The sequence below is a fragment of the Lissotriton vulgaris genome, chromosome 7, assembly GCF_964263255.1.
Source record: "Lissotriton vulgaris chromosome 7, aLisVul1.2, whole genome shotgun sequence".
In the NCBI taxonomy this organism is placed as follows: Eukaryota; Metazoa; Chordata; class Amphibia; order Caudata; family Salamandridae; genus Lissotriton; species Lissotriton vulgaris.
Window position 1 is genome coordinate 848,684,447 of NC_141695.1, and position 18,355 is coordinate 848,702,801.

The window sequence follows — 18,355 nt, forward strand, 5'->3', positions numbered from 1 at the left end:
TCTGGAACAACCTGTGGTCAGCCTGGTGTAGGCTCGTCTCTGGGCTTGCTCTCAAGCATGTTTGAAATGCTTTTACTGCTTCTGATCACACTCACTTGTTCTGAATACTAGTCCTTCTGTACCCATATACATCATTTGAGTATCAAAATATACTTCTATCGACTCTGACCTTCCTGAGTGTCTCCGTCTATAACAGAAGTTGAATACATATATTCAGTTGAAGGCATCGTAGAGCCAGAGGTGACCATTGCCTATTTGTTAATTAACTCATGATCTTCAGCTTCAAAGGGACCAGATAAGGATAAAACTAAGCATGGAACTGGAAAATGTTCTCACTTAGACCTCAAGCAAAATTGGAAGCATAAGCATCAGATAGTTGCCACTTCTTTCTTTTGGAATCTTGATGAAGCTGCTATTGCCACAAACTAGGCAAAATCAAAGTGTTTGGATTTCAGGGCTCAAATTCATACACATGTTAGTAGACCTGCAGGTCTAGTAACTTTACTAATGTACTTGATCCGTGAACTGGTCTCAAATTGTGATCCTAGGCAAATATTTTGTCTTATGGAGCCGCCTTTTTCTTTATTATCAAATATACAAGTTCTTTTTTGCTGTACATAAAACCTTTTTTTATTTACTAGACTAAGGGGACCATTAGGATGTTGGGCGGATTGCCCCCGCCAGGCTGGCAGTAGTCACCGCCGGCCTGGTGGGGGCAATCCGCCCGACATCCTGTTATGAATTCCCCCCCCCGCCATATTAGAATGGCGGGTAAGGGGGGACCGCGGCGGACCGAAAGACCGCCCGCCGCTTTTCTGCCCCGGTCGCCTTGCAGCCGGGGCGGAAATGGATTAATATGGTGGCGTTGTCTAATAGACACCGCCAGCCATATTAGGATGGCCCAAATCGAAATGCATTGCCACGGAAAGGCATGCGGTCTTCACTCTGGGGGCCCCCTGCGGGCCCCCAGAGTGAAGGAGAGGTGGGGGTGCACACGGGGGCTACCTGTGGTACCCCCTTCATTTGCATAAACAAAGCGGCAGGCACCGCACGGTGCCTGACGCTTTGTTTATGCAAATGCTGTAATGCATTTTTAGCATTGTGGTGGGCGGTGCTGGGAGCACCGCCCGCTACAATGCTAAAAATGCAGGATGTGCCCGCCACTGTGGCGGGCACATCTTAATACCCCACACGGGACCCCCGCCCTTATGGCGGGCGGTCCCATTCCCCGCTAGGATGATGGGCGGACAAAGTCTGCCCGTCATCCTAATAGGCCCCTAAGTGTTTCCTCCATGTATTACAAGAATAGAGCCCATATATATGGTACACATGATTCCTGACTTGCCTCTGAGTTCACTAATAGCATTGTCATCTGGGCAGGAGCAGTAATTATTCCAAGTTCATGTTTAAAAACTCACTTTTCATAAATATATTGCCCAAGCATGATGTGGTGTGCATTGCCATTTACAGATAGCATATTTTACATTGAAATGGACACACAACTTTCCCACTAACATGTAGTTTTACTTATAATGGCGCATAAACAATTTTTGAAAATTGTCTCAGCAAAAATATTTAACATTTGCACATCACCAAGTAAAGTGTGCTAATTTTGATTTTATAAAAATTTATTTTTCATGGCAGAATTACAAAAATAGGTCTTCATAACCAGTGAAATATATTTGAAATGTTTGAATAGTTCACTTAGCTATTTCACTGTTGTATTAGAAAAAAGCCTGACATCTTAGTCTTTCATTAACATGCTTTGCAAAGTTCAATTGTCGCACAGTTCACTTAACAAAATCATCTAACTTAACTCGCAGAAAGAAAAATAAGTGTAATAAGATAAGCTGAATTTTGACCTCTGACTCTGAAATCCAGCAAATGTGACAAGATAACAAGATGTAATGGAATTTTGTTTGCTCTTTTACTTTGTGAGCAATAAAGATGTCTTTAAATCTTGTTATCTTGTCACATTTGCTCTGCTTTCAGAGACAGATGCCACAAGTCAGTTTGTCTTCCCTGAAGTTAGAAGATGTTCAACACCCAGAAAGGGCGAGTAGTCCCTAAAAATAGCTCTTCCTGAATAAATCTTGCTCGACAGTACAAGTGGGCGAGTGGATTTTTCAAGCCCTAGATTTTCTCACTATGGCGTACAGTTGGAGTTAACTCACCAGAGTGTTGAGAACCATATGTGGTCCGAGTAGTCAGTGGAAGAGCGTACAAAACTGGTGAAGAACTTGAGTGGTGGAACAGTCCTAAAAAAAGGATTAGAATTGCTGGAGGAAATATCGCCAGCAACTAATAAAATGTATCTGATTTTGAAGATAAATGTTTTCAAGGCTGGAAAACCAACAAGACTCCTTGAGGGAAAATCCTTGTTTTAACAAAGGGTAAGCAAGCAAATGTCCCATATTACATCCATCGAAACATGTAAAGGATTTCTCCCGGAGAGGATTCAGGCCCTTAAAATGCAGATTAAACTTTTTTGGCCTGGAACTATTTAAAAATATTGGCATTCTCAACTCCAAAATGTTTTTACAAAATATGCTACAAATTAGACTTCAAAAGTGTTCACTTGGATGGCCGAAACGTGTTTGATGTTGGCCCATACATAAAAGTTAAATATTCATGTTGTCGTTATCCTTGGGACCAAGGAGGATGTGGATATATATATATAATTTCTGTTTTTTCTAATGATAAAACCTCCCAAAAAATCCATAGGCCTATTGCCAAACATTTTAGTGCAGGAAATATTGCTTACAGACAGTAAAAGTAACAAAGCAGTGCAGTGTACCAGACGAACCTGCAGTACTCTCTCAATGACTACTGAAACAGACCAGCATTTATGAAAACCCAAGCCTTTACATTTACTGGGTTACATTGCTGTGCACAGAAATCATCCTGAGCTAGTGTGTCAGTTAGATGAAATAATTACATTTAATAGACTGTACAACAACTGAAAGATACAATTTTCAGGTAGAATGTCATCTGCACACACTAGTTTCTTTGTGGAAAACAAACACATGGTTCAACTGCTACCCTTGCACGATACATGAATGACCATACAATAAGTGAGCACTATAAGACAAAAATACTCCTGCTTCCCATGACTGAGTTTTTGTATGGGGCCATGAGAAGACTACCCTATGAGAGGAATTGGAAGTAGAAAGAGCTACTAGGAAGAACAGTCCAGTGGGCTGGGGCTTACAAATTTAGTTACAATTCCCCTATGCCTCTTTAGCAAGATGAGACCTTGGGAACAGATGGAAGATAGATTTATTATACACGCATCAAGGTGACCCTATGCTAAAGAAACATTAACCAGACAGGTCAAACACTGGTGTATTGGAGCTTAACATTACCATTGAGCACAAAACTGAGCACCAAGCTCACCTCTTCAGCACTTGGTGCTCCGGGTGGGGGATTCAACTCTGAGGCTTACTTCGGGAGATTGTGTGGAGTTAGAGACTTGAAGCTCAGAAAATCACTTACAGAAGTTGATAACTTATTGTTCAGCCAGTGCTCAATCTTTCAAAGGAGCAAGTAATTTAGTTCAGTTCACACAGAAGGCAACACTGTACTGTACATTTTAGAACCAATAAAAGGTTCAGAAGCAATAAATAACATTGGGCAGTAACTCTAGCCCAACCCGATTGTGTGCAATCAGTGTCTCTAGCGCGTCACAGATGTCAGCGGAGGCAGTGCCAGCACCTTTCACGGAGACGCCAGGGGAGTGGTGTTGCTCATGCCTCAGCGTGCCTTGTAGCATTTAAATGTTCCTTGGGGGCCCAGACACAAACCCATCGCCCCAAAAGAGTTGGGGTCCCAACCCTGGCGAGTACTAAGTTCTGATGACGGACTCTCCATCACTGTGACCGTCATCTGGCACTTCGATTTGTCTTTAATATAGATTGTGGACAGCAGTCCAGTTTCTTGTGGCAGTCGGGTGATTTCTTTAAGTGCCTCACTGCTTTGAGGCCTTTGACAGTAAAGGAACTTGAACAAGCCTAATCTCCCATGTAGCCTCTGTCCATGGGGATACATAGCCGGTCCCCCATACAACACAAAACTTTACCAATATTACATTGCTCTTGGCTAAGCTAGTTTCAGCGTTTGTGATAGCGTGGCACCAACCATGGCGGAGAGAGTATCAAAAATTGCAACCCAGGTCTTGTTTATTGGTGGATAGCCCCACGCAAAGTTGTGTCTGGCACTCTGTACCGTAGTCATCTGGAATCTGGGCACAGTCAGTTTGCAAGGCCTAGAGGTGTGCAGTAAAGGTGATGTAGAAATTTAAAATGTAAGAAGCGTTTAGGTGAGGGCTTGGCTGTTTGTTTGCAACAATACCTCCTTTCTTTATCAGTGTTTGCCGCACCTATGTCTTCCTCCCTGCCCAGCCGTGCTGGATGTACCAACTCAGGGGGCTCTGCCTTTGTGTGTTATAGGATAGATAGCAGGTGCTTGCTGGAGGGGTGTGTAATCAGAGCTTTAAGCACACCGTACGTTCGTTGTGCTTGAGGGAATAAAGGATTATGAGTCTTGCAGAGGACTTTCAGGTGGTGGTAGATGAAATGGTCCAGCGGAGTGCCTCCTCTGGCCGTAGCCACAATGTTGAACTCAACAAGTTGCCCGTGTGAGTAAATGTCTCCTATTGTCCTCAATCCTTATTTTTGGAGTCTGCGGTAGGTATGGGTACTGTGCATCAGTGTGTGGTGTGTAAGTTGCTGTGCTGGGGTGAAAAAGGTTGGGATGTGGAGTCTTTCACAATTCATGATCCAAACTGCTTGGGTGTTTGCTTCTATGTTAATCACATTGTTTCTACATGTTGGGCACTGGGCGGTCATCGCCACTAGGGGAAAGGGTTGCACATTATCCTGCTCAATAGTTATATACATCAGGCGAGGCAAGGGGTGCACCCAATAATGAGCATAATGGGCCTGAGCACAAGTATAGTAAGTTCTGCGCTGCAAGGCCACTTAGCTCATAGCATAACACAAGTACCTCCTATTTAAATTCAATGGTTGCTTACCCACCCTTGCCAGCGATATCATATGCGGGCTTCGTGTATTGAAAAAATGTTTGTTCAGACAGATGGGAACCTCGGTACCCCTGGTAAAAGAGGTACAGAACCCTAGATAAAATAATCAGGTTCAACTGTCCCAGATGCCCCATTAGGAAGAGGTGCAGACGTTGCCACCTGGTCTTCTATTTTAGGTTTAAGATCTTTTTTATTGATTTTCAAGAGCAAAGGAGGATACTACAACAACCCACCTACATCCACTGGCGATCAACTCTTATGTTATCCTGAGGGCTGGCAAGGAGGAAGGGAGGGGTCATTTCTGGTACTGATCATCTATTTTAGAAATAGCTGTTCCGTAGATTTTAGTCAGTTTTTGTCACTTCTAACCCAGATGCGTAGATATTTCATTGACATGATGACATGAGGATTAGGAATTCCAGGGTCACCTCTGGAGTATTCGGAGAGCGGGAAGACCGTTGATTTATTTCAATTAATTGATAAACCATAAAAGAGCGTGAACCCCCTGATTACTGGGCTTACGTTCTTGGCTAGGTCCTGCAGGTATAGGGTATGTTGTCTGCATATAAGGAGATGAGAATGTTACTGTGACTGAAGTTGAGTTGTCGCTGTGTATGTAGTTGTTGTATCGTAGTGGTTCCGTGGCAATAGCATAGAGCAGCGGAGGGAGAGGGCCCTGCAGGGATAGAAGGCCATTCAGTCGCACTCTGGAAGGTAGGGCAGTGTAAAGTAATTTAATACAGCGGGTATATAACTGCTTGGGAACCACATTTACTCAAGAACGGCATGCAGAAAAGGCCATTCTAGTGAGGTAAAGGTCATTGTGGCATCCAGGAAGACCGAGATTTTGACATCGTTTATTAGTATTAGAGGGTGGTAGGACTCCAAGTGATCTGCAGCTTTGCTGAGTTTTAACAGTGTGATAAGGGTATCTTTGAGGGAGTTGGGACGTGCACCCATTTCTCGTGCCTCATGGTATACTTTTAAAAACGGAGTTGCTAATTGAGCTGAGTGTTCTTGATAGAATTCCACAGGGAATCCATCATTACGAGCAGCCTTGCAAGTCCCGATATGACAGCGGTGATCTTATCGAGGGCAAGGGAAACATTCAGGAACCCTGGTCTGGAGCCCCTCTGGGGCGATGAGGTCAGAGTGCGCAAGTTATTAGGGAGTTGTTGGAGCGTGATGTGTAGAGAACGGGGAAGTAATTAATACATTTTCTAGGATGTCCTCCACCTCATACAGGGTCAGCGCATTGTTATTTTGCAGCTGGGTGATCATTGGGATAGTGTGGCGACTGTGCAGTTTCGCTGCTATTGTTCTAGTGGGCCCCCCTGTTTCCCCATATGCTCTGGCACAGGCATATTTGTGCGCATGTTTATATTCCTGGTATGCTAGAGTTAGGAATTTGTTCAATTTGCTGTGGAAGCTTGCAATTTCTTGTGCGTCTGGGGTTCCCGCCAGGTGCTCTTCTTGGGACTTCAACTCTCTTTCGAATGTGCCAAGCTGGTTACGTAGGGCTTTCCAGACCCCATGCTGTTTGGCAATGCAGATGCCTCCCTTTTAGGCTTCCTCGTAGTTCCCACACGGACAACTGACCCTTCATTAGCTTGAAAGAAATTCAGAATTTCAGTCTGAATCTCCTCTTTGAAGGAGTTATCCAGGAGTGCCATCGGGGATAGGCTCCATGTGAAAGCTACTGTTCCAACTACATAATGAATGCATTGTGACAAAAATAATAAAATAAAATTGCAGTGAAATAGGTATGTTGATGTAGTGTCCTCTAGTGATAGTGTTATGTTTAGGAATTGTACAGTGATAGTGTTGTGTTTTGTTTGGGTTCATGCAGGGATATTGGGATATTATTGTTTTGCCTAGTCTCTCTAATGACTGTTTCACATGCATCCCCCTGTATTATTTGTTTTTACAGGTTACATTCTGAGTGTTGTTCTCCTAACCTTACCACGGCAGCACCTAGCACAGCTCTACCTTTACTCTTTAACAGGCTTTCTACTCTACGCAGGACACCAGATCTCCAGGTAAGAATCAGGATGAGGACTGCTGTGGGTTTTGATCCGCATTGTAAAGAGTATTGTGTGGCTCTCTGATGAAAGAACATCTTTACTAGTAGATATCTCTTCTTTCCCTAATTTCTGTTCAGAGATTACGTCAGGAGCGAGATGGAATCTGGCTATGAAGGTCCCCTGTACCTAGACCCTTTCTCTATGAACCGCTTCACTTCCGCTCTCGTGGGTGAGTATTTTAGAAGGTCAGTCTGTGAAAAAATACATTTCTCCTCTGTCTGCCGTCCCTCCAGAGGCATGGCTGGGCCCCGGACACTGCATGAACCTCTCCGCAGGCATGGCTGCAGGTATACCTTAGCATTACAGTGTCTTTCTTATGGTGTGGCATTGCCTCTGCTATGGTGTGACAGTGCCATTCCCTTTATTGTGGGGGTGGATCTCTGCTGGCCGTAGGGCAGATAACTGCTGACAAAAGTGTTGTTAGTGTGACGGTGGCTCTCTGATGGGGTGGAGGTGGCTCTCTGCTGGGGTGGAGGTGGCTCTCTGCTGGGTTGGAGGTTGCTCTCTGCTGGGTTGGAGGTGGCTCTCTGCTGGGGTGGAGGTAGGTCTCTGCTGGGGTGGCGGTGGCTCTCTACCTGCGTGGTGATGGCTCTCTGCTGGCGTGGCGGTGGCTCTTTGCTGGCCTGGCTCTCTATTGGCATGGTGTTGGCTACATCTCTCTGCTGGCATGGCTGTATCTCTCCTTTTGAGGAGCACCAATGTCACGTAGCATGACCAGTCCTCTCACACATTATGTAGGACCTCACTGAGGTGCGGCAGAACCGCTCCTGTGGCATGGCTGCATTTGCCTGATGATTTTACTTGCCTTCAGTCATGCCAGGCCCTCTTCCGTGCACAGTTCCAAATTTCCTTTGGATTGGATGCAATCCAAGACTTCCCTTTTCTGATGCATGACTAGCCCTTTATCCTGGCATTACTGGACCACTCTGTTTGTATGGATATGAATGTGTTTCTGTAGTAGGGGATCTCTGTGTATAGTCATAATTTAGTGAATAGTCCCGCCCATGTGCGTGGACCCCGGCAATCAAAAATAATCTTTTAAGTTGTCAAAATCATGCAGAAACTGCAAAGACACTTAAGAGAGAATTTAAAGACAAATAATGCAGGCTATATCCACAGGCTACACTGTCCAGTACTTCAACTAGAAAATTCCACCAAAAAAACACCACACATAATACAGCCTGCCCAGTTTCTACCATAAAGAAACTTGTCTCCCCCAGTAAAAGACTCTGGAATGATAGAGAGGAAGGTAGGGACAGACAAGCCCCATAGGCTGCCATTATGTGGCTTAAATAGGATACTGTGCCTTTAAGAGAACTTTCCAGAACTTCTCCCAGTATCCCAGAATGCATAGCAGGTCCCTCTACTTTCAGTTCTTTTTTCCGGCTCCTGCTTACAGGACCCTGGCATTGAGCTCTCCCTTGTTTCAAGGGTTTATTGGATATTTTGGCACTTTTGTGTTCTAAAAGTGTTTCAGTTGACTTTCTTGGTGTTCTCTTTCTCTTTTGTGTGCTGTTTCAGGCGTTTTAGGGCTCTAAAATGCCTGGCCTTTTTGATAAGTGTCCAGCATGTGGGAGGAAGAAGGCCAAGAGTGATCCCCATGATGTCTGCATCGTCTGCCTCCCTGAGGATCATGTCCCTGAGGACTGTGTCATCTGCCAGCAGTTTACTGCTCGGACTCTGAGGGACAGGATGAAGATCAGGCTTTCTGGCCTTGAGTAGAGGCGTCTGCAGGCTGCAGGTGGGTCTGGGCAGGCTGGGAAGGTTCCCTCTGCCTCTGCTGAGGCCTCTGGGGGGGCTCCCCAGAGGCAGGAAGCCCAGCAAACGGTCCTGGTCTCCGTCGACGTCGATTGCATCGACGACGACGTCGAGAGGGATGACGGCGGTGTGCTCCCATTCTCCCCGGGGCTCCGGGTCGAGACGGCGTGACGGCTCGACGTCGAAGATCATGGAGAAGTCGCCGTCGAAGCCACCATCGACGTCATCGTCTTCGTCGACGCCAAGGTCTTCCTATCGACGCCGAAGGCGAAGTGACAAGCATCAACGCTCGCCGTCGAGGCAACACAGTCGATCGCCGTCGAGGCACCGGTCGACGTCGAGGGGCTCCTCGACGTCGAGAGCATCAAGACGGAGACGGCGACGCTCGTCGTCGAAGACGGAACGCTCGACGTCGCGGAGGCGGCGTACGACGGCACGGAGGAAGAGGTCGACGTCGAGGGGCCGGCGTTCGACGTCGAGAAAGAGATGGTCGACGTCGCGGAGGCGGCGTTCGACGCCGGAGTCACAGAAGCGTCGTTCGATGCCAGAAAAGCGACGCTCGGCGTCTAGCAGAAAGACGTCAGCGTCTGGGAGTCATTCAGCCTCTCCAAAACGGCGCAAGAGGGATTCTAGTCCCAGAAGTCACGCTGCTTCCAGTGGAGGACGCAAGAGGAAGCGATCACCTGCTGAAGGGGCTGGATCTCAGCCCCCTTCGCCTAAGGGGTCACCGGGCTCGGTGTACTCAGAGGTGTACACGCCATCTCGGCCTCGGTCGCCGACTCCTCCTCCTGTTCCTAAAGAGGATCCTCCACCCAAACCTCCGCTTCCTTCAGGCGACCCACCACCACCGCCTGTCCCTCCGCATCGGCCCGCCCCGCTGCCGAAGGTTCCTCCGCCGAGGTCCACTTCGCTGCCGTCTTTGCCTGTACCTCCTAAGGGGACCCCAAAACCGAAACCCCGAGAGGAGCCAAGGAAGACCCCGCCATGGAAACCGGTGGAGCGGCCACGGGCTGGCATGTCTCGCTCTCGCTCTGGGAGAAGGGAGAGATCGCGACACAGATCGTCCACGAGGTCGAGACGCCGCCATAGGAGGCGCGAATCTCGCTCCCACACAAGGTCCTCTGGTACCAGGGACTATTCTCCTACCTTGTTGGAGTCACCGGACACGAGGGCGTCCCCGATTGATGACCTGGTGGCGTTCCATGACGTCCTTTTGAGGGGCGCTGCGAAGTTGGGCATATCCTTGACGGTGCCTACTCCGAAAACTTCAGTCATTTTTGAGACATTGCATCAAAAACACTTGTCTCGTCCTCTCCTGCCTCTGGTGCCGGGCCTGGAGGAACCGGCTATGGCCCTTTTTCTCACCCCTGCGGTGACGAAGGCAGCTCCATCGTGGTTGCTGAAAAAGTACCGGGCTCCCGATTCGGATCCGGCCTTTCTGAGAACGGAACCCCCTCCGGACTCTGTAATTGTGACGGCGGCCCGCAAACAACATGCCACCACCCCGTCATCCACGGTTCCCCTGGATAAGGAGTCCAGATGGATGGATTCGGCGGGGAGGAAAGTCTGTGGAACTTCCGCTACCTCCATGAAAGCTGCGAGTGCCACGGCGCTGCTGGGCCGATACGACCGCGCCCTCTGGGGCTCCCTCGAGCGATTTGCAGAGCACTTACCTCGCGAGAAGCGTGAGGACTTCCAGGAAGTGCTGAATGAAGGGATGCTGGTGGCGAACCAGATTATCAGCGCTGCAGCGGACTCTTCCCTGTTGGCTGCTCATGGATTTTGCCATGGAGTTAACCAACAACGCCACGCATGGCTCAGGCTTACGTCCCTGAAGCCGGACGCACAGCAGAGGGTGGACAACCTACCATTCTCCGGCGAGACCCTCTTCGGGAAGCATGCGGACGATGAGATGGCCCGCATGAAGGCGGAGGCCGAGACGCTCACGGCTGTGGGCCTGGAGAAGCCTAAAGAGACCAAGAAGACGTACTGCCCTTTCCAACGGCGGTTCGGTGGGCAAGGCTGAGGACGTGGCCAGGCTTCGGGACAGTCGCAACATCAACAACAGTTCCGTAAGCCGTTCCAGAAGCGCCAAAAGGGCAGAGGAGGCCAGCAGTCGGCTCTGGCGCCCAAGGGCCAGGCTGGGTCTAGGCCCTAGGAACCTACTTCCCCCGGATCTGTTACCCACTCCGGTAGGGGGAAGCATTCCATTTTTTCTGGCAGAGTGGAGAAAAATTACTCAGGACAAGTGGGTGCTGAATATTGTTTGCAATGGATACAGTCTTCGGTTCACCAGCCCTCCTCCAGCAATTCCACCGGTCAGCTCGCAGTTTCAGCTGCGCGAGCTTCAGGCGGAAGCGGATATCCTGTTGAGTAAAAGGGCGATAGAAGACGTACCTCTGTCTCAGAGAGGAAGAGGTCTGTACTCCCGGTTCTTTCTGGTTCGCAAGAAGGACAAGAACGAGTTCAGGCCCATTCTGGACTTGCGACAAGCAAACAAATCGATTCGCAGGGAAAAGTTTCGCATGCTGTCGTTGCATCAGATTTATCCCCAGTTGCAACAGGGAGACTGGCTATGTGCTATAGACCTACAGGATGCTTACTTCCATGAGCCCATTGCACACAAACACAGGAAGTTCCTGCGGTTCCAAGTCTGCACCAATCACTATCAATACACAGTACTCCCATTCGGACTGAAGTCTGCGCCGAGAACATTCTCGAAGTGCATGGCGGTGGTAGCAGCACACCTGAGGAAGAACAAGGTGTTCGTCTACCCGTACCTGGACGATTGGTTGATCAAGGCATCCTCCTTCTCGGAAGCGCGAGCACACTTCCAGAAGACCTGCGTTCTCTTGAACAAGCTGGGGCTGCACATCAACATGGCCAAGTCTGTCCCGACTCCGGTCCAATGCATACAGTACTTGGGAGCCTCCATCAATACGCTGTCAGCAAGCATGTCTCCTTCGGAAGGCTCAGGCTCTTATGACAACTCCATCTACAACAGTGAGGACGGTGTCTTCTCTACTGGGATCGATGGCCTCTTGTATCTTCCTGACGCCACACGCACGGCTGCACATGAGACCGCTGCAGGAGTGCTTGGAGGACCAGTGGGATCAGAGGAAAGGATCTTGGGATGACAAGATTCGACTGCCGCTGCATGCTCTTCAGTCTCTGAGGTGGTGGTGTTCGGCGGAGAATCTCCTCCGAGGGGTTCCCTTTCACAAGGACATTCCCACGCAGACTGTCGTGACGGATGCTTCTCTCCTGGGATGGGGAGCGCACTCCGGGACTCTACAGATTCAAGGAACGTGGTCGCCGATGGAGACCACGTATCACATCAATTTCCTGGAACTCAGAGCTGTTCACTTGGCACTGAAGGCCTTCCTTCCGTTCTTCCAGACCAACTCTCTGCTTGTACAGACGGATAATACTACCACGATGTACTACCTCAACAAGCAGGGGGGCTCGAGATCACGCACTCTGTCACAGGAGGCGCAGGCGATCTGGCACTGGCTCCTAGCCAGAGGATTGACGATAACGGCTACCCATCTGCCAGGTGTGCAGAATGTTCAGGCAGACGCACTGAGCAGGCTGGTTCAGGAAAACCACGAGTGGGTCATAAACGACGAAGTACTAGGAGAAGTCTTCGCAAGGTGGGGAACTCCAGACGTAGATTTGTTCGCCACCGCCGAAAACAGCAAGTGCAGAGACTTCGCCTCCAGGTACTTCCAGCAAGGGACGCTGGGGAATGGATCGACTGGACGAACAGCTTTCTGTACGCCTTTCCTCCCATTCCCCTGATTCCGGCGGTGCTCATCAAGCTGGCCCGGTCCAGGGCTCGGATGATACTCATTGCCCCGTAGTGGCCCAGGCAGTGGTGGTTCACGGACCTACTTCACCGGTCTCTCCTTCCTCACATTCGGTTGCCGTGCAGGCCGGACCTTCTCACGAAGTTCGGGGGACAGATGTTACACCCCAACCTCTCGTCTTTGAGTTTGGCGGCATGGCTCCTGAGATAGTGCAATATGGCCATCTGAATCTGCCCGAGGATTGCATGGACATACTGAAGGAGTCTAAGAGACCTTCCACTCGAACTTCATATGCTTACAAGTGGAAGAGGTTTTGTATCTGGTGCCAGTCTAAGAACCATGACCCTACGACCTGTAAGGAAGATGTCATCCTTCCTTACCTTTTACATTTGGCGCAGTCTGGCCTTAATGTTCATTCCATTAAGGTTCATCTTGCTGCATTGACTGCCTACAGGAAATGCCCTTCACAGACTTCCTTTTTCCAGATCCCTGTGATCAAAGATTTTCTGGAAGGATTGAAGAAAGTATTCCCTCCTGCCAGGCTTCCTTCGCCTTCATGGGAATTGAATGTGGTGCTGTCCAGATTGATGAAGGAGCCTTTTGAACCTATTCATAAGGCTTCGTTGCAGCACCTGTCCTGGAAGGCGGCGTTCCTCGTGGCCATTACATCGCCTGCAGGGTGAGTGAAATTCAGGCGTTGTGTTGTACTGAACCTTATACTGTGTTTCATGCTGCTAAGGTTGTTATGCGTACTCACCCTAAATTTCTTCCCAAGGTTATTTCTGATTTTCATGTCAACCAGACCATAACGTTGCCTACGTTTTTTATGAACCCTTCATCCCCAGCGGAGAGGTCTCTCCATTCCCTGGATGTTAGGAGGGTGTTGAAATTTTATCTGGATAAAACCAAAGATATTCGTAGGTCTGACCAGCTGTTCATCAATTATGGATCGGTCAGGACGGGTCTTGCGACCTCTAAGCAGTCCATCTCTAGGTGGATTGTGTCCTGCATACAATTATGTTACCAAAAGGCTAATAAGACCGTAGGGGGTAAGCCTAAGGCTCATTCCACCAGGGGCAAAGCTGCCACGATGGCTCTGCTCCGTAACGTGCCGATTGCTGAAATCTGCAAGGCAGCCACTTGGAAGTCGGTTCATACCTTTGCTAAGCATTACTGCCTGGACACTGACGCCAGGGCAGACGCTCAGGTTGGGCAGGCTTCGCTGCGGAATTTGTTCGCACAGTAGTGGCGTTATGGATTATTCTCCACCGCCGCTTTGGTGTGGGGATGGGCTTGCCATTCTATTCACTAGATTATGACTATACACAGAGATCCCCTACTACAGAAGGAGTAGTTTCTGTCCTGTAACTCCAGTTCTGTAGTAGGGGTATCTCTGTTATAGTCATAAGCACCCGCCCTCCTCCCCGGTGGAGATATTTCATCATGTAAGGAATGCGACAGGTCTGGCGTGCTTCGCCTTCAAAAAGAACTGAAAGTAGAGGGACCTGCTATGCATTCCGGGATACTGGGAGAAGTTCTGGAAAGTTCTCTTAAAGGCACAGTGTCCTATTTAAGCCACATAATGGCAGCCTATGGGGCTTGTCTGTCCCTACCTTCCTCTCTATCATTCCAGAGTCTTTTACTGGGGGAGGCAAGTTTCTCTATGGTAGAAACTGGGCAGGCTGTATTATGTGTGGTGTTTTTTTGGTGGAATTTTCTAGTTGAAGTACTGGACAGTGTAGCCTGTGGATATAGGCTGCATTATTTGTCTTTAAATTCTCTCTTAAGTGTCTTAGCAGTTTCTGCATGATTTTGACAACTTTAGAGATTATTTTTGATTGCCGGGTCCACGCACATGGGCGGGACTATTCACCAGATTATGACTATAACAGCGATACCCCTACTACAGAACTGGAGTTACAGGACAGAAACTACTCCTTATTGCTAAATGATGACTGTGAGCAATAGACCGTTAGACTTGAACATTTTCTTCACAGATTGTTAGTCTCTTGTTTTCACTGCTTCTTAATGTGTGCTTTATTTTTTCTCCATGAGGGTAATGTTTTTGCTTTGCGTCAAGTTTGTGAGGATCCTTCAAAGTTAGTGAACTCTAGGAATTATAAACCGGTGCTGGTAATGCCATGTCTTTACTCAGATTCTACAGTATGAGACCACCGAAACTTTTCAGAGCGAGCCTGCGCAATGCAATATATATGATAGACGGATGATCAGAGCAACACCTGAATAAAGGGATGGCGCAAAGGCAGGGGCATCGCTGCACATAAAAAGTTTGTGTTGTGAAAGGCAAGAGTCTTGGAGCAGTAAGCAAAATAAGAGTGATCGTTTCACTTAGAATGGGTTGACATAGAGCTGTGGCCTACTGAAACGAAAATTCCTTTAGAGAGGATAGGTTCCTTCCAATAGTCTTTGGGCTTACATTGGATTTGACAGGACATTTTAATTTCGGCCAGCTTACAAAAACGTAATATAAGCTGTCACAGTAGCATATCCAGGGTTTCCCTTTAAGAAGCTGTGCACACCTGTGTAGGAGGTGATGACCAACGTTCTTGATGTTCTTCGTTTCAAGATTAATGACTATGCACCAGGACTGAAGAAGAAAGTATGGTGCTGTTTAAGAAACAATACATTTGAGTGCCTTCTGTCTACAATACTTCTCTGCTCAGCCTGAACCAGATTTCAGAACATTGCTATATGGAGGTCTGAGAAGCTGATCTTGGCAAGGCCAGAACATAAACCACCTGCCCAGCCTGCAACTTACAGGCTTTGTAAGGTTGCTTTCCCAAGCATCTAGGGTTGGTCTCACAAATGCTTTTGTCTGCTTTCTGCAGTTGGGGTTCAGCAATTTTAGCACAGGAGGTGTTGTGCAGCCTTTGCTGCCCTAGTATTGTGCAGCCAGAGTTAGATGTATGATGGGTTATATTCTCATTGTTCCTTAATTGTTTTTATGGTATGCGATGCACTGGTAGGTTTGTGCTAGGTGTGTGAGTGGGTTGTACGTGTATGGCTGTGAAGATCACGTTATCCTGGTGCTTTGTAAGCACCCCAGTTGTGCATTCTATAACTGTGCATATCTAATGCTTCTTCTTGCTTGGCTGTAATGCACTTCTTTGCCTCAAGTTGCCAAATTTCAGATAAATAACATCCCTTCCAATAAAAATAAATGAAGTTAAGTTGGTTCGCTCTCATATAAGCTTCACTTATTTTTCTGCTCATAAACGTTGTGCAATTGTTTTGGCTTATACTGCACTTTGCTATTGCCTAACCTGCACTATAAGTGGGTCGGGTACACTTCTGTGTTTGTATAGCCCCCATTGTATTTTGCAAACTGTACTGAGTATGTTTTATTTTTAACCTCAAGTTGTTTGTTTTTTCCAGGTCAAATGGTTGTGTGTACTCTCTGCTCCTGTGTTATGAAGACAAAGCAGATTTGGCTCTTTTCAGTTCACATGCTCCCACTCCTTGCCCGTCTTTGCCTCGTTCCACTGGAAACCATTGTTGTCATCAACAAATTTGCCATGATTTTCACTGGCTTGGAAGTGCTGTATTTCTTGGCATCCAATCTCCTTGTGCCTTTTAACCTTGCAAAATCTGCCTATAGAGAGCTGGTCCAGGTAAGAATTGTATTATCAGGGTTAATCTTACAAGGCTGGGAAGGAAAACTAAAATGAATTTTAGATTGAATTAGAGCTGTGAAGATGGTCCGGTCAAGGGTGTGCCTTCTCAGCCAGCACCTCGTGACTATTTAGTGGCTGAGCATTCTCTCACTCTGTGGTTAAAATATCTGAATGCTCTTCTCCACTTTGGCCAGCTCTAAAGAGAGAGGAAGCATCAAAAACACAGTGATGAATAGAATGCTTGAATTAATCTCAGCCATTGGCAATCACTCAGCTACATCCCAGTCCTTCATTTTTCACCCACCATGCCACCTCAGTTAGGACCCAGCCATATGCAAATCCGTATTGACCCAGCTCTACTGGGAGGTGGCAAGGTGTGCAAAATAACTATGGATTGGGATGTTAGCCTGAGTAATTATCATGGCTGAGATTAATTCAAGCATTCCTTCCATCACTTTCTTGTATACGTCATTGAAGCGAAGGCAGTTCGTTCCATCAGGGCTGCAGAACAGTCACTTTCAGGTTATATGCCACATCTGTAGCGTGCTCACAGTAGACCAGTTAGGGTGGGGGCATCTTCATTGTCTGCCCGATTGCAAAGCCTTTGCCAGAATTGTTGCCTGGAGGTGTATTATGACAACTCATTCTTTCAGTAATATTTGGGAAGTTCAAATAATTCCCATTTCTCCAGTATTAGGGGTGTCTTTCATAGAATCACATGCTTGAATATTCCCCGTCGTCGAAGTGGGAGTCCCACGGTACATAAAATAGCAATAATGCTAATATATATATATATATATATATGTAATATCATAATACATAATAAAACAGATTAAATATACACTGAAAAACCTCAACAATGGTTCCTACATAGGAATGCATTAGAGAGAGAAAACTCATTTGCAACATATCAGTGTCATTATGTTAGTCCAAACTGCAGCCAATCCGGCTCAAGCACCCTCTAGAACCTTCTCCTCAGAAGCTCAAGCCCTCAGATTTTCTACCGCACGTCGTGTGAAGGGAGTCTCCCTGAGCTCTGCTCAGTTTTTCTTCATATTTACTCAGTGTTTTCTCAAGATGTCAAGTAAGAAGTCTTTGTTTAGACCTTGCTCTTCCTGTGGGAAACTGCGTTTATTTGAGAAGGACCCCCACCAAAAGTGTATTTACTGCTTATATCAAGGTGGCTGACTGTAAGTTCTGTAGAACTTTCCCTGCTAAAACCCTCAGAGACGGGGAGGGTCGTCTTCTGTTATGGTTGAAGCGCCTTCAGGATAAGGACGCAGTTTTGTCAGACGCAGAAAGTTTCCAGTCAGGTCCTTGTACTGTTACTTCCAAGCGTGGCAGTGTTCAGGAGTTGACCAGGTGCCGCGAGCGTGAGGGGTAGGTGTCCCGCCTTGCCAGCGCTTGGATTGAGGTTTACCCACCAGACAGTGCTGGCCTCACGGGAGTATGCTGCGAGGCCTGTGTTACTTTCCCTTAGGGTCGCCTAATTAGAGTAGGACCTCTTGGCCCTCTTTGCACCCGACCCTGAGAGGTTGTATTTGCTTTTTACTTTGTGCATGAGCATTTAATCGTTTCTTTTCCTGTGTAGTACCTTGCTTTAGGTCCTGACGAATCGCCGGTTGGCGAGAAACATGTTTACCACATCAGGGGGTTGAGTTAGATGTCTGTACACGCCCACAGCCACTAGCTCCCCTCCCACCCCTTTTAATTAGGGAATCAGCCACGTCAATAAAACTTATTGTGGACTGATCACCCTTTTTAACATTCACTCACTTTTCACTGACTACACTCTTTTCCATCCTCACTCACACTCACCATCGGCAAGGAACAAAAGAACTCCGCCAAAAGAGTGCCCTCGGGCACTCCGTCAGACATTGCAGTGCCGGTTTGACGAGGGGCAGTGAGCCGATGATGATACTGGACATCCTTCAGTCAGGGTGTGTTTCACACCTAACACTCTGGGTGTGTGAGGCTCTCTAGTTCCGACAAGGGAACCTCCCTAGTACCTTGACTCTTTGCATTCAC

At 47.6% G+C, this 18,355-nt stretch overlaps 1 protein-coding gene across 1 annotated transcript in view; it reads left to right on the forward strand.

The window, feature by feature from the left end:
* RNF145 (ring finger protein 145) overlaps window positions 1–18,355 on the forward strand; it is a 348,869-nt gene that overhangs the window by 95,693 nt on the left and 234,821 nt on the right. The window contains exons 3-5 of the mRNA XM_086931218.1: window positions 6,972–7,080; window positions 7,203–7,294; window positions 16,089–16,324. Coding sequence (XP_086787344.1) covers window positions 6,972–7,080; window positions 7,203–7,294; window positions 16,089–16,324 — 437 coding nt within the window. The remainder of the gene's footprint in view (window positions 1–6,971; window positions 7,081–7,202; window positions 7,295–16,088; window positions 16,325–18,355) is intronic.